Source organism: Crocuta crocuta, unplaced genomic scaffold (genome assembly GCF_008692635.1).
Source record: "Crocuta crocuta isolate KB4526 unplaced genomic scaffold, BGI_CrCroc_1.0 scaffold64, whole genome shotgun sequence".
NCBI classification, from domain to species: Eukaryota; Metazoa; Chordata; class Mammalia; order Carnivora; family Hyaenidae; genus Crocuta; species Crocuta crocuta.
In genome coordinates, this window is record NW_027530640.1 from 7,314,872 (window position 1) to 7,332,501 (window position 17,630).

The window sequence follows — 17,630 nt, forward strand, 5'->3', positions numbered from 1 at the left end:
CCGCGTCGGGCTCTGTGCTGACTGCCAGCTCAGAGCCTGGAGCCTGTTTCAGTCTGCGACTCTCTCTCTGACCCTCCCCTGCTCAAGCTCGCTCGCGCGCGCGCTCTCTCTCTCTCTCTCCTAGAAATAAATAAAAAACAAAAAAACAAAAACAAAAAACAAAAAAAATAAAGAAAAATTAATACCAATTCTTTACAAACTCTTTCAAAAAATAGAAGAGGAAGAAACACTATAGAGAATAAACCGATGATTTTCAGAAGGGATGGTTACCAAATGGGGGGAGATGGGTTAAATAGATGATGGGGATTGAGGAGTATACTTGTTGTGATGAGCACAAGGTGTTGTATGGAAGTGCTGAATCACTGCATTGTACACATGAAACTAATATTATACTATGTGTTAACTGGAATTTAAATAAAAACTTTTAAAAAATCAGTAGAAATCTACAAACCACTATCCGTTATGAATATGGACACAAAAATTCTCAACAAAATACTAGCAAACTGAAACCAGCAAATAAAAAGAAGTACATACACTGTGGAATCTAAAAAACAAAACAAACAACAAAGAGAGAAACAGACTCCTAAATATAAAGAACTGGCAGTAGCCAGAGGGGTAGAGAGATGGTTGAAAAGGGTGAAGGGGATTAAAAAGGTATACACTTAAAAAAAAGAAAAAGAGGTACAAACTTCCAGTTATAAAATAAGTAACAGAGATGAAAAGTACAGCATAGGGAACACAGTCAATAATATTGTAATATACTTATTGTGATGAATATATTTGTTGAATCACTATGTTGTACACCTGAAACTAATTTAATAGTATATGTCAACTATACTTCAGTTAAAATATATATATTTTTATATATATAAAGATTAAAATATAGTTAAATATAAATAAATAAATACAGTTAAAATATATATATATTATAAAATATATATATATATAAAGATTGCTCTTGTGCTGTTATACCCTCACCATGATACTGCATAAAGACCAGTAATCTTTTTCTGTAAAGGGGCACATGAAAAAGATTTTAAGCTTTGCAGGCTGTAAGGTCTCTGTCTGCAACAGGGTGAAAGTTGCCATAGATGATATGTAAATGAATGAGTATGGCTGTGTCACAATAAAACTTTAGTTACAAAAACAAACAGTGGGTCAGATTTGCCCATCCCTGGTATAGAGTGTAATACAGTAGTCCTTAAATTTAAGAATAATCATGTTGTGGGGCACCTGGGTGGCTCAGTTGGCTAATAAGCGTCCAACTTCGGCTCGGGTCGTGATCTCATGATTTGTGGGTTCGAGCCCTGCATCGGGTTCTGTGCTGACAGCTAGCTCAGAGCCTGGAGCCCGTTTCAGATTCTGTGTCTCCCTGTCTCTCTGACCCTCCCCTGCTCACATTCTCTCTCTTGCTCTCAGAAATAAAACATTTTTTAAAAAGTTAAAAAAAAAATGAATGATCATGTTGTTTGTAGACCCAGTGAAACAGGCAATCCATCTAATGGAAAAAAATTTTCAGTATATTTTTTAAATGTTTATTTATTTTTTAGAGAGAGAGAGACAGAGACAAACCATGAGCAGGGGAGGAGCAGAAAGGAGGAGGAAGAATCTGAAACAGGCTCCAGGCTCTGAGCTGTCAGCACAGAGCCCAACACAGGGCTTGAACCCACAAACTGTGGGATCATGACCTAAGCTAAAGTCAGACACTTACCTGACTGAGCCACCCAGGCTCCCCAAAACTTTTCAATATTTATTGTTGTATTGTAAACACCATCTTTCATTATATTTTAGCATGGTGAAAAAGGTTCAGGTGCCAAAGACATAAGAAAAAAATATACACCACAATCAAGTGGGATTTATTCCAGGAATGCAAGTTGATTCAATATGCAACAATCAATGAATGTAATATATCAATAGATTAAAAAATAAAATGCACATGATCATCTCAATAGGTGCAGAAAAAGCATTTGACCAACATCACCCTTTCATAGTAAAAACTCTCAACAAACTAGGAATAAAAGGAAATTTTGTCAACTTGATAAAGTTCATCTACAAAAAACCCACAGCTAAATTTATACTCAATGGTAAAAGATTCGATGCTTTTCCCCTAAAATTAGGAATGAGACAAAAATGTCTATTCTTACCACTTCTTTCCAATATTGTGCTATAGGTTCTTGCCAGAGAAATTAGGATGAAAAGGAAACAGAAGGCATCCAGACCAGAAAAGAAATAAAATTATCTCTATTCACAGTTGACATGATCTTGTATACAGAAAGTCCTAAGGAATCCACAAAACAATTATTAGAACTAATAAGTTCAGTGGCTCCTGGGTGGATCAGTCCAGTAAGCACCTGACTTCAGCTCAGGTCATGATCTCACAGCTCATGGATTTGTGGCCCCTGGTGGGCTCTGTACTGATGTCTTTGAGCTTGGAGCATGCCTCAGATTCTGTGTCTCCCTCTCTCTCTGCCTCACTCATACTTGTGTCCCCCCACCCCTCTCTCTGAAGAATAAATAAATAGAGGCACCTGGGTGGCTCAGTTGGTTAAGTGCCTGACTTGGGCTCTGGCCATCATCTCACAGTTTGTGGGTTTGAACCCTGCATCAGGCACTGTGCTGACAGCTCAGAGCCTGGGGCCTGATTCAGATTCTGTCTCCCTGTCTCTCTGCCTCACTTCTGCCCATGGTCTGTTTGTCTTTCTCTCAAAACGAATAAACATTTAAAAAAAATTTTAAAGAGTAAGTGAGCATTAGAAATATTGTTGAAAGAAATTGAAGATCTAAATATATAGAAAAATGTCCTATGTTCATAGGTTAGCAAATTTAACATTACTTAGATGACGGTACTCTCCAAAATGACCTACAGAGTCGGTATAATCTCTATCAGAATCCTAGCTGTCTTATTTAAAAAATAAAATAAAATTGACAAGCTAATCCTAAAATTCATATGAAGCTGCAAGGAATGCAGAATAGCCAAAACAATCTTGAAAAGGAGCAAAGTTGGAAGACTCACACTTCCCTATTTCAAACTTAATACAAAGCAATAGTAATCTAAACAGTGACATTCTGGAACAAGGACAGACATACAGATCAATGGTTCAGAACTGAAAGTCCAGAAATAAATCTCTACATTTCTGCTCAACTGATTTTCTACAAGTGTGCCAAGACCATTCAATGAGCGAAAAACATTCTGTTCAACAAATGCTGCTCAGACATCTGGATAGCTGCTTACAAAAGCAGAAAAACCCTGACCTTATACCATATATAAAAATTAACTCAGAAAAGACCAAAAACTTAAATGTAAGAACAAATACTCTAGAATGTTAGAAGAGGGGCACCTGGGTGGCTCAGCTGGTTAAGCACTGACTTCAGTTCAGGTCATGATCTCAGAGTTTGTGGGTTTGAGACCTGCATCGGACTCTGTGCTGACAGCTCTGAGTCTGGAGCCTACTCCGGATCCTGTGTCTCCTCTCTCTTTCTGCCCCTCTCCTGCTTGTGCTCTGTCTCTCTCTCTCTCTCAAAAATAAAAATAAACATTTTTTAAAATTAAAATACTTAGAAGAAAACATATGGGTACATCTTCATAACCTTGGAGTCAACAAAAGATTCTTAAATATGACACCAAAAGCATAGATAACAAATGAAAAAAATAAAAAAGTGCACTTCATAAAAATTAAAAACTTTTCTCACAGGACACCATCAAGAAAATGAAGAAACAACCCATANGTCAACCGACTGAGCCACCCAGGCGCCCCCTTAAGAGACTTTTAATGGTAGAACACAAACTGAGGGTAGATGGAGGGAGGTGGATGGGGGATGGGCTAAATGGGTGATGGACAGCAGGAGGGCACTTGTTATGATGAGCTCTGAGAGCTGTATGTAAGTAACAAATCACCAAATTCTATTCCTGAAACCAGTAATACACTATATGTCAACTAATTCGAATTTAAATGAAAATTTTGCAGGGGTGCACCTAGATGGCTAAGTCAGTTAAGCATCCAACTCTTGATTTTGGCTCAGGTCATCTCAGGGTGTGTGAGATTGAGCCCCTCATCAGGCTCTGTTAAGACAGCGCAGAGCCAATTTGGGATGGTTCACTCTCTTCCTTTCTCTGCTCCTCCCCAACATGTGTGTTCCATCCCTCCCTCTTCCCCTTATCCCCCCCACTTCTATCTCAAAATAAATGAAAAACATTTTAAAAATCTTTAAAAAAAGAAAGTAGATTAGTGTTTCCTTAAGGCTGGAGAAGAAGCATGGGGATACAGAAGGGTGTACACAGGGACAATACAGCATTTTTTTAATGATTTTTTTTAATGTTTTTTTATTTATTTCTGAGAGAGAGACAGCATGATCAGGGGAGGGTCAGANAATAAACATTTTTTAAAATTAAAATACTTAGAAGAAAACATATGGGTACATCTTCATAACCTTGGAGTCAACAAAAGATTCTTAAATATGACACCAAAAGCATAGATAACAAATGAAAAAAATAAAAAAGTGCACTTCATAAAAATTAAAAACTTTTCTCACAGGACACCATCAAGAAAATGAAGAAACAACCCATAGAATGAGAGAAAATAATTAAAAACATATTATCTGATAAGGAATTTGTATCGAGAATATACAATGCATTCCAACAATTCAATAATAAAAAGCCAATACAATTTAACAATGGGCAAAGGAACAAACAATCCAGTGAAGAAATGAGCAGAAGACATGAATAGACATTTTTTCCAAAGAAGACATCCAGATGGCTAACAGACACATGAAAAGATGCTCAATGTCACTTATCATCAGGGAAATAAAAACCAAAAGCACAATGAGATATGACCTCACACCTGTCAGAATGGCTAAAATTAACAACACAGGAAACAAGATGTTGGCAAGGACGTGGAGAACACTGGTGGTGGGAATGCAAACTGGTGCAGCCACTCTGGAAAATAGTATAAGTTTCCCCAAAAAGTTAGAAATAGAACTACCCTATAATTCAGCAATTACACTACTAGATATTTACCCAAAGGATACAAAAATACAGATTCAAAGGGATACATGAACCCTGATGTTTATAGCAGCATTATCAACAACAGCCAACCTATGGAAACGGCCCAAGTGCCCATCAACTGATGAATGGATAAAGGAGATGTAGTACACACGCGCGCGCGCGCACACACACACACACACACACACACACGCAGGGATATTATTTAGCCATCAAAAATAATGAAATCTTGCCATTTGCAATGATGTGGATGGAGCTAGAGTGTACTATGCTAAGTGAAATAAGTAAGAGAAAGACAAATACCGTATGATTTCACTCATATGTGGAATTTAGGAAACAAAACAGATGAACATATGGGAAGGAGAAAAAAAAGAGGGAAGCAAACCTTAAGAGACTTATAAGGTTTCTTTAAATGTTTTATTTATTTCTGAGAGAGAGAGAGAGACAGCATGAGCAGGGGAGGGTCAGAGAGAGAGGGAGACACAGAATTCGAAGCAGACTCCAGGCTCTGAGCTAGATGTCAGCACAGAGCCCGACGCAGGGTTCGAACCCACGTGAACTGTAAGATCATGACCCGGGCGAAAGTCGGATGCCCAACCAACTGAGCCACCCAGGCGCCCCAATGATGATTTATTTTTAAGAGAGACAGACACAGCGTGAGCGGGGGAAGGGGCAGAGAGAGAGGGAGACACAGAAACTGTAACAGGCTCCAGGCTCTGAGCTGTCAGCAGCACAGAACTTGACATAGGGCTTGAACTCAGGAACCATGAGATCGTCATCATCGGAGCTGAAGTCAGATGCTTAACCGACTGAGCCTCCCAGACACCCCCAGTGTTTCTTTTAAAGTGATAAAAATGGGGACACCTGGGTGGCTCAATTGGTTAAGCATCCTACTTCAACTCAGGTCATGATCTCACTGCTTGTGGGTTCACACCCCACATCCGGCTCTGTGCTGACACCTCAGAGCCTGGAGCCTGCTTCTAATTGTCTCCATCACTCTCTACCCCTCCCCTGCTTTCACTCTGTCTCTCTCTCTCAAATATAAACATTTAATTTTTTTAACAATAAACTATTAAAAATTAATTTAAAAAATTTTAAACGAAGTGATAAAAATGTTCTAAAATTATGGTGATATTACTATCTGTGAATACTAAAAACCATTGAATTTCATACGTTAAATGCATCAATTGTATTATGTATGAATTCTATCTCAATAAAGCTTTCTTTTAAAAAGAACAAGTAGTGGGCATTTAAAATATTTGCTTCCAGAAGTCAAGATGATAATTGAAAAACTAAGTATAATGTCATAACTATGTATTAACAACGTACATGTGGGGAAGAATGGGGAGAGAATATCAATAAGCATTTTTAACTGTTTTAGAGCTCATAATAATGGGTAGTATTAGTATAGTAATCTTGAGACTGAGTAATTATGGCATATTTTATCATTCTTTATGCCTTTGAGAACCAGGATTCTTAGAAGAAAGGAAATACACCAGTAATAGAGAAGTTAAGTAAAAACACTGCAACCCTGAATTTCAATTGTAAGTATCAGTAAACTCCCATGATATATATATATATATATACATATATATATATATATATATATATANTTCAAGGAAACAAAGACTAGGGTATGTTAAAAGAACTCAGAAGCCAACTTGAAAAGGCTCCCACTGGCCATTGGTGGAAAATTTGTACATGAATAATAATTGCAATGCATTGAAATCCATTAAATGTGTTTAAGTCCATGAGTTCATAATAATATTTTTAAAAAATTAATTGAGGTGAACTTTGGGAGATAATTCATTTTGAAAATTGATAAATAATCAAATGTTTATTCTACCTTCTATGAACTATATGGAGATGAGGGGAAATGTCCCTTTATAAGAGTATTATAAGTAATAAAAAGAGATGATAAAATTAAAATACCACCATTTTGCAAACCCCAATGAATTGATGTAGTCAGCCATTAAACATCAATGACTACTAACATCACAGAAAGACACATTCAGACTTATCCCTTTCCTGATGACAGAAGACAATACTGCCTGTAGTCTTGCCAAATGCCAATTTGCACAAAATATAAAGGGCAAAGAAACATGTTGAACTCCACTGTGAGTATGCAATCAACAAAATTCAGACTCAGAAACTCGATGGTCTGGGTTCTTCAACAGATAAGTTGTCAGAAAAATAAAAGAATAGAGTAAATTATTGTAGTTTAAAAGAGACTTTAAAAACATATCAAATCTTATTTAAATACAAAAGCAAGGCTAGTTTTAACAAATACACCACAGTAATATAAGATTATGCCATTAGGGGAAGCAGAAATTGGGGGAGGGCTGTAGGGGAACTCTCTGCTATCTTTGCAACATTTCTATAAATCTAAAATTATTCCGAAATAAGAAAGTTTATTTAAAAAAGAGTGCCTGGGCAGCTAAGCTGAGCATCCAACTCTTGATTTTGGCTCAGAGCATGATCTCAGGGTTCATGGGATTGAGTCCCCCATTTTGGGATTGTCTCTGCCTCTGTCCCTCCCCTGCTCATAATCTCTTTCTCTCAAAAATAAAAAAATTCAAACTTAAAACAAAACAAAAAGAATGCTGTGGAGGGAGGGGGGAATAATAAGTGTTGGCAAGGATATGGAGAAATCATAGTCCCTATATTATTATGCTGGTGGTAATGTAAAGCGATTACAGACACTTTGCAAAGCAGTCTGGCAGTTCCTCAGAAGATCAAACATAGTTACCAGAGACCCACAATTCCAGCTCCCAGGTACACACCCAAAGGAATTAAACAGTAAAATATGTACACAAATGTTCAAAATGGTATTATTCATAATACCCAAAAAGTAGAAACAATCAGAATGTCTATCAACTAATGAATGGATAGATAAAATGCGGTATATCCATAGAGTGGATACTATTCAGCTGTAAAAATAAATTAAGTACTAGGGCACCTGGGAGGCTCATTCAGTTGAGCATCCTACTCTTGATTTCCACTTGGGTCATGATCTCACAGTTTTCGAGACTGAGACCTCACATCAGGTTCTTCACTGAAAGCACGGAGCCTGGCTGGGATTCTCCCTCTCCCTCTCTCTGCCCCTCCTCCTAACTCGCTATTGATCTCCCCCTCTCTCTCAAAATAAATTAAAAAGAAAAAAAGCAATGAACTACATGCTACATGTATGCTGATACATGCTACAACATGGATTACCCTTGAAAATAATATTTAAAGTGAGAGAAATCAGTCCCCAAAAAATACATATTGCATAATTTCATTTATATGAAATGTTCAGAATAGCAAACCCATAAAGAATGAAAGGAGACTCGTGGTTGCCTAGGTTCTGGAAGGCTTGGCAGGAAATGGAGAGTGACTGCTAATGGATACAGGGTTCCTTTTTTGGGGTGATAAACATATTTTAAAATTGAATGTAGTAATGATTGCATAACTTTGTGAATATACTAAAAGCCACTGGATTGTACAATTCATTTATTTAAAAAAATTTATTTTTTAAAAAATTTTTATAGTTTATTTATTTTTGAGACAGAGACAGAGCATGAGTGGGGGAGGGGCAGAGAGAGAGGGAGACACAGAATCCAAAAAAGGCTCCAGGCTCTGAGCTGTCAGTACAGAGCCTGATGCAGGGCTTGAACCCAGGAACTGTGAGATCTGACCTGAGCCCAAGTCGGACACTTAACCGACTGAGCCACTCAGGCACCCCTAAAAGAATTTTTTTGATGTTTATTTTTGAGAGAGAGATAGAGACAGAGCACAAACAGGGAAGGGGCAGAGAGAGAAGACACAGAATCTACAGAAGGCTCCAGGCTCTGAGCTGTCAGCACAGAGCCTGACATGGGGTTCGAACTCAGGAACCGTGAGTCATGACCTGAGCCAAAATGAATAGCTCAACCGACTGAGCCACCCAGGAGCTCTTGAATTGTACAATTGAATTGGGTGAATTTTATGGTATGTGAGTCATATCTCAAAAAAAACTGTCATCACAAAAGGGTAGATTAAACTAAGTAGATATACTTAAGGAAGCAGATAAAACTATAAAGAAATATAAAGAACTGAATATAATAAAAGTCAACAACATCATGGTTACTTTTGGGACAAGGGAGAGTGATAAAATTCGAATAGGGAACATGAAGAGCCTTTTGGGGAGGCAGAAAAAAAAATTTTTTAATTCAAGTATAATTAATATAGTATATTAGTTTCAAGTATATAATATGATTCAATAATCCTATACACTACTCATTGTTCATCATAAGTGTTTCTTAATTCCCTTCACCTATTTCATCCATCCTTTCATCCAAAAATTCTATTTTTTGACCTGGTGGTAAGACTATACATTTGTTGTGCTGAATTTTCTGTCACCTCTTTGTTGTTTTACAATAAAAAAATTTTTTTTAAAGATTCACTAGTAAATTTATTTCAGACAAAATGTAAAGTACCTAATTTACCATGTACAAGTCATCAATTTTGGCTCTGTGGAACACAAGAGATTATAACTGTTCTCAAGGATCCTACCTTTCAGCAGGAAGCATTTCTTTTTAAAAAGAGCTAGAACTAGACCATATTAAATATTAACTGGCCCCAAATTTACACACAGTGAAGAAGATTTAGAAAGGGATATGATTTGGGGCAAGGGTTAGGAATAGGGAGTGCATGAGAAGAGGAATTTAAGATATCATGAAGAGAGGGTAAAACTGGGACATAGATCTTATGGAAGCTATATTTACTGAGTATTTATTATATTTTAACCTTTTTCATTCATTAAATTATTTAATCCACACCACAAACCTATGAAGCTTTCCTATTATTATTTCCATTATACAGATAAAGTAACTGAGGCACAGAGATGGTGTATGTAGGGATCAGTGGAAAGCACTGTTTAAAAGGTATTCAGGGTGGGGCGCCTGGGTGGCTTAGTCGGTTAAGCGTCCGACTTTCACTTAGGTCATGATCTCGCGGTTCGTGGGTTCGAGCCCCGTGTCGGGCTCTGTGCTGACTGCCATCTCAGAGCCTGGAGCCTGTTTCAGAGTCTGTGACTCCCTCTCTCTCTGACCCTCCCCTGCTCACGCTGTCTCTCTCTCTCCTAGAAATAAATAAAACATTAAAAAAAATTAAAAAAAAAAAAAGAAAAGGTACTCAGGGGTGACCTTGGGCCAATTAGTTTACCTTTCTGTGCTTTATATCCTCTTATTTTAAATGGGGATGATAAGGGGGATGGGCAAAATGAGTGTAGGAGAGTAAGAGATACAGGCTTCCAGTCACAAAATGATTCAGTCATGGGAATAAAAGGCACAGCATAGGGAATGTAGTCAATGATATTATGATTAATATTTTAAGGTAACAAATGGTAGCTACAGTTGTAGTGAGGTTAGTATGACATAAACAGATATTGAATTGTTATGTTGTACACCTGAAACTAATGTACTATTGTGTGTCAACTATTTTCGTTCTTTTTTTTTTAAGATTTTACTTTTAAGTAATGTCTACACCCAACATGGGATTTGAACTCACAACCCTGGGAACAAGAGTTGCATGCTCCACAGGCAGAGCTGGCCAGGTGCCCCACAACTATTTTCAAATAAAAAAGGTTTTAAATAAAATATCCATATTATCATTTATAAGATTTTTTTTTAAATAAAATAAAATGGGGATGATAACAGCAGCACCTTATCACAGGGCTGTTGAGAAAATTAAATTATTTGAGGCGTCTGGGTGGCTCAGTTGGTTAAGCATCCGACATCGGCTCAGAGAAAATTAAATTATTTAATGCACGTAAAGTATTTAGAACAGTTCCTGGCCATGAAGTTAATACTCATTAAAGTTAGATATTATTGTAAGAACACAATAACGGTTTCTAGGAAAAATGTGTGAGAATTATCCATGTTTCTACCCCACTGTCAGTTCTTGTATTAAGTTGGATCTCTTGGTCCCTTTATGTACATCAAGAACTTATTTACATATTAGAATGCCATTACATATACTGTTTCTACTGCTTCACGATAGACTGAGACGATGCTACTTTCTAAGGTATCTAGAAGAGCACAATTCAAAAATTATTCACCAGACTTTGTAAAGAGGGTGCCATATTCTGGAAAAGAGGAAACTTGGTAGTTCCAATGGTAACATTGGCAGAGTGAGGTAAATGATTCTGAAATCTTTGCAGAATGTAGAGGCTAAAGATAAAAAAGCGTAACTCTGCCAAGGTGGGGGCACAGCTTAAAGCAAGCACAGATACAGCCTGAGGGATGTCGGCACAGGTCACCTGGGGCTGGAGCCACTCAGCAGCACAGGACAAGCGTGGTAACATCATTATCTAGCAGGGCAGTTCCCTACAGGGTCTGTCTGCACTTTTTAGAGGCATCCCTTTCTTATCTCCAACCCAGAAGCAGAAGGCCAATGGTGTCAGTAGAAGGGGTGACAGATACACAATGGGAAAAAAAGAGATGGCCAGGAAAGGCCAGACAGGATCCCAAAATATACGTACTTTCCATAAAAGGTATCTTTCAATACTAATTCTGGAGCTCTATACCAGCGTGTGGCCACATAGTCCGTATAAATGTCCCCAGGAGCTGCTAGAGTTCGTGCAAAACCAAAATCACAGAGTTTAGTAATTCCTGACTGGGATACTAAAATATTCTCAGGTTTTATATCTCGATGAATGATCTAAAAAACAAACAGAAGATGCAATACATTAAAATGAAGTTTCATTATCTAGAGGATCACTCAAAAATTACAGAGATACTCTAGCTAACTAAGACAGTAAAGCTATTTTCTTACTGCAGGCAAAGGATTAACTGCACAATGCAAAAGCTAAATAGGTACGTATTTTCAATTCTTGTCATCTCAAAATGAAATGAAGTTAAGAAGACAGATATAATACTAAAAAGGTAAATCACATTCCTAAAAAGAAAACAAGTTAACTTTCCTTTAAACCTGTGTCATTCTAGATACAACTGCCCCTTCTCTCATTCCTTCACAGCTAAAACTCTTCAAGGTATTATCATTACTAAGTCTTTCTTTCTTAACACTCATTTATTCCTTAAAGTAATACAATCAGTCATTTGTTCCCACATTCTATCAGATTGCCCTAAATCTCTCAATACATATCTTACTTGATACCTTAGAGTAAAAATTTGCCAACTACTCCTCCCTTCCTGATTTCTAGGACCTATAATTCTTCCAGTCCCTTCCATTTTAGTGGCAGTTCCTCTTTCTCTATTCGTCTGTTAAATGTAGGATTCTGGTCTCAGGCTTTCTTTTCTCATACATTGCATTCCCTGGGCAATCACATCTACTCATTGGTTTTTTTACTTTATTTATCATGGAGACACCATATTCTCTTGGCTTTCTTCCCACCTATTGGCTGGTCCATCTCAGTCTCATCTACACTTCTAGCTTAGTAGCTAGCAATATACTGATGATTTCCAAATTTCTATTTCTAACCAAGATATGTCTCCTGATTTCCACAAGGAGTGAAAGTCTCCAAGAAGTCTGACAAGGCTGACCCATACATCCCTCAAACTTACCAAATCCAAAACTGAATGCTTCATTTTCTCCCCGAAACCTATTTGTTTTCAACAGTCCTTTAGTTCCGCAGATGAAACAAATATTACCCCACGGCTCAAGTCAGAAACCAAAGTATTTTTCTCCCTCAGCTCCCATATTTACTTCTATACTTAGTTCAAGTCCCCTCAACTCTCTCACCAAAATTACTACATTGCCAGTTGGTCTCCCTGAATTCATTCTGAGCCCCTCCAATCTAGTCACAGTACTTTTTATTTTATTTTAGAGAGAAAGATCATGAGCAGGGGAGAGGAGCGGGGCGGGCCGGGGCGGGGGAGAGACAGAGACAGAGAGAGAATCTCAAGCAGGCTCTATGTTGTGCAGGGCTCGAACCCATGACCCTGGGATCATGACCTAAGCCAAAATTAAGAGCCAGACACTCAACTGAGCCATCCAGTTGCCCTCACATACTATTTTAAAATCACATGTGTGGAAGCACTGGGTGTTATATGGAAACGAACTTGACAATAAACTATTAAAAAAATAAAATAAAAAAATAAAATCACATGCGTGGGGCACCTGGCTGGCTCAGTGGGAAGAGCATGTGATTCTTGGTCTGAGGGTCATGGGTTCGAGTCATGGGTGTAGTAATTACTAAAAAAAAAATAAACCTTAAAAAAAGTACATGTGTAATCATGTCACTTCTCTGCTTAACATTCTCCAAGGATTTCCCATCCACAGAACAAACTTGAAACTCCTTAAAATGGCTTATAATGCCTTCTAGAGTTTGGTCCTCCCTTCCCTAGCCTGTAGAATTAGTTTCCCAGTTTTCCAAGGTTTGTCTCATCTCTGTGCATTTGCTGATGCTGTTCCAACTGCCTAGAACACTTTGCCTGGCCATCTATTTCCTTAGGTCATAGCTTAGATATTCATATAGCAATATAAATTTATATTAGTATTTAAGTAATCTCTATATCCAAACTGGGGGGTTGAACTTACAACCTCGAGATCAAGAGTGACAGGCTCCAATGACTGAGCCAGCCAGGTGCCCCTATTTAATGATATTTTTTATTTCAATTTCTCATTGTTGATTGCCAACATGTGTTCTCACATCATTCTTTACTTCCCCCATTACATTATTTGTCATGTTATATGATTAGTTGCCTGTAACTCCCGCTAGACTGTAAACGCCATGAAGCAAGATGTCTGTCTTATTCAAGCTATATCCCCAGGGACCAGTACAGTGCCTAAAGCAAAGAAAGCATTTAAAAACCTTATGAATGAAACATATTCTCATCACTAACAAAGTACCATAGCACCAGTGAAAATATCTCAGTGACAGATATCTGGGATCTTTCCTTGTTTATACGACTCACTGCTATAAGCCTTTGGGATTTGCTCTTGTACTCCCACAGTCTCCCTCCTTAAGTGGCTAAAACATTAACTTGGAGTAATGAGTCACCTTAAATGTGCCATCTACAAAACTATATTAATCCTTTGTTAAAGTTTATTCATTTGTTGGTGGGGGAGGGGAAGAGAGAGGGAGAGACAGAATCCAAAGCAGGCTCCATGCTCTCGGCACAAAGCCCCATGCGGGGCTCAGTCTCACCAACAGTGAGTTGAAATCAAGAGTCAGATGCCTAACTAACTGAGCCACCCAGGCACCCTATACTAATCCTTTTTTATTTCTACATCTTTTTTGAATGACTAGTACATGCTAAGTGCTATGCCAAGATCTAAGGATATAACATGAGAAAAGCTGATGTGGAAAAGCACATTAAGATACCACTTCCCATATTCTGCCCACCAGACATCCACCACCCTCCTCCTCAGTCTTTTAAAAACAAAGCAGAGGGGCACCTGGGTGGCTCAGTAGGTTAAGCGTCCAACTTAGGCTCAGGTCATGATCTCATAGTTCGTGGGTTAAGTCCCACATCGGGTTCTGTGCTGAAAGCTCAGATTCTGTGTCTGTTTCAGATTCTGTGTCTCCCTCTCTCTCTGCCCCTCCCCCACTTGTGCTCTGTCTCTGTCTCAAAAATAAAAAAAAAATTAAATTAAAAATGAAGCAGAAAGATCCACGCAGTCAATACCCTAATATTTTCATTCTATTCAACAACTAATACCATGACAACATGTGTAATTTTGTTATCATTGAGAACCACACACACTCTAAATCCCTACTTTTAAAACTTGTGTTTGACTGCATCCTCCTTGGCCTTCCACTATCACACTGTGACCTCCATAAATACAGTATTTCTATTTGTTTAGGTCTTCTTTAATTTCTCTCAATCTTTAGTAATTTTCAGCTTATAGATCTTGTACATCTGTTGTCAGATTCTAACTCTTTCATATTTTTGAAGCTGTTTAATGGTATATATTTTTAAGATTTTATCTGTAAGTAATCTCTACACCCAACTCAGGGCATGAACTTACAACCCTGAGATGAAGAGTCTCCAGGCTCCACTGACAGAACCAGCCAGGTGCCTCTATTTAATGGTATTCTTTTTATTTTTTATTTTTATTTTTGTTTAATGTTTATTTCTGAAGGAGAGAGAGAGACAGAGTATGACTGGGGGAGGAGCAGAAAGGGAGACACAGAATCCGAAGGCAGGCTCTAGGCTCTGAGCTGTCAGGACAGAGCCCGATGCGGGTCCTGAATCCGCAAACTATGAGATCATGACCTGAGGTGAAGTCAGACGCTCAACTGACTGAGCCACCCAGGTGCCTCATGATATTCTTTATTTCAATTTCTGATTGTTGATTGCCAACATATAGAAATATAATTAATTTTGGTATATAGATCTTATATCCCACAACCTTGATAAATTTACAAATTAGTTCTCTTAATTTTACTGTAGATTCCATAGGATTTTCTATATAGGTGATCATATCATCTGTAAATAAAGACAATTTTACTTCTCAAAAAAAAGGCACCATTTCACACCCACTAGAATGGCCTCAATCAAAATGACAAATAACAAAACAAAAAATTAATTTAAAAAGCACTATATGCTAACTTGGATGTAAATTTTTAAAATTAATAAAATTTTTAAAAAATTACAAATGACAAATATTGGGGAGGAAGTATATTGTTGGTGGAGATGTAAAATGATACAGACACTTTGGAAAACAGTTTGACAATTTCTTTAAAAAGTTAAAGCATAAAACCTATGACATATATGGTATTTCTTTTTTATGTAAGCTCTACACCCAACATGGGGCTTGAACTCATTACCCCCAAGATCAAGAGTCATAGGCTCTACTGATGGAGCGAGCCAGTCACTCCTTCCCATATAGTATTCTTAACTGGCCTTATTTTACTTTCTTCTTTCTAGCTCCTGGTACCTTTGTAAACCAGCGGTCCCCAGAATCATGGTGAAAACCAGAAGCCTAGCAGCCATCAGAGAAAGGACAGTGTTATATCTCCTCCAAGCCTCCTTTCCCAGGTAACTGTCATTATTTTCCCTGTCTGACAAGTCACTAAAAATCCCACTAGAAGCCTTGCATTTATTTGATAAAATGTGGAGCTTGCCCAGTGCAAAAAGCCCATCTTCTGGGGCCTTGGTCAGAAATAATTAGCACACTATAATTAGAATACTAAAAAGAAAGCAGAGAGACAACTCATAGGAGAAAATATTTGCAAATTCTATACCTGATAAGTATCTAGTATCCAAAATATATAAAATAAAACTCAACAATAAAAAGACAAATAGTCCAGTTAAAAATTAGTAAAGCGGACACCTGGGTGGTCCAGTTGGTTGAGTGCTGGATTTTGGCTCCAGCTGCAATCTCACAATTCGTGAGTTCAAGCCCCACATTGGGCTCACTGCTGTCAGCATGAGCCCACTTCAGATCCTCTGTGCCCAACTCCTTCTGTCTGCTCATGTTATCTCTCTCAAAAATAAACATTAAAAAAAGTTTAAAAAAATAAAAATGAGTAAAGGACTCAAATAAACATTTCTTCAAAGAAGATATGCGAATGTGAATTTGCCAGTTCTGGATATTTCATTTTAATGGAATTTATGCTGTATGGTTTTTTACATCTGAATTTCTTCATTTAACATGAAGTTTCAAGGTGCATTCATGGTGTAGCATATATCAGTACTTAATTCCTTTTTATGGATGAATATAATTCATAGTACGGATATTCCTCATTTGTTTATTCATTCATCAGGCTGATATATATTTGAATTGTTTCTACTTTTTAGGTATTATGAATAATGCTGCTATGAATATTCTTGTGCAAGTTTTTATGTGAACACATGTTTTCAATTCTATTGTGTAGATACCTAGGAGGAGAATTGTTAGGTCATATGGTAATTCTATATTTAACTTTTGGTGGAATTGCCAAACTGTTTTCCATACCATCCGCACCATTTTACATTACAACCAGCAGTGTATGAAGGCTCCAGTTTCTCTACTTCCTCACCAACATTCATCATTGTCTGCTTTTCAAATTACAGCCAGCCTGGTGGGTGTGATTTCCCATTGTAATTTTGATTTGTATTTTCATAATGACTAATGATATTGGGCATCATTTCATGTGCCATCAGCCATTTATGTATCTTTGAAAAATGTCAATCCAAGTCCTTTGCCCATATTTAAATTGCATTGTCTTTATTTATATGTATTTTACATATCCTGGATACTTATCAGATATACGATTTGCAAATATTTTCTCCCATTCTGCGAACTTATTTTTTTTTTTAATGTTTATTTTTGAGAGAGAGAGCATGCGCACTTGCAAGCAGGGGACAGAGGATCTGAAGTAGGCTCTGTGCTGACAGCAGAGAGCCTAATATGGGGCTTGAACTCATGGACCATGAGATCATGCATGAGATCATGACCTGAGCCCAAGTCAGACACTTAACTGACTGAGCCACCCAAGAGCCTCTGAACTTTTTACTTTCTTGATAGTGGCCTTTGATGTGCAAAAATTTTTAATTTTGATGAAATTCGATTTACCTATTTTTTTCTTTAATTGCTTTTGCTTTTGATGTATATCTAAAGAACCATTGACTTGACGTGCCTGGCTGGCTCAGATGGTAAAGCATGCAGCTCTTGATCTCAGGACAGTAGGTTCACGCATCACGCTGGTTGTAGAGATTAC

At 37.6% G+C, this 17,630-nt stretch overlaps 1 protein-coding gene across 10 annotated transcripts in view; it reads right to left on the bottom strand.

Annotated features, from left to right (window-relative positions):
* Window positions 1-17,630, bottom strand: part of CDKL3 (cyclin dependent kinase like 3) — a 118,082-nt gene that overhangs the window by 84,568 nt on the left and 15,884 nt on the right. For 8 of the 10 annotated variants that reach the window (XR_013336184.1, XR_013336185.1, XR_013336188.1 and 5 more), the window contains exon 4: window positions 11,502-11,680. The exons of the other annotated variants lie outside the window; for them this stretch is intronic. Coding sequence is in view for 3 of the 8 variants with exons in the window: in XM_077768923.1 (XP_077625049.1) it covers window positions 11,502-11,680 (179 nt within the window). In the remaining 5 variants the exon portion in view is untranslated. The remainder of the gene's footprint in view (window positions 1-11,501; window positions 11,681-17,630) is intronic. 10 annotated transcript variants of the gene reach the window in all.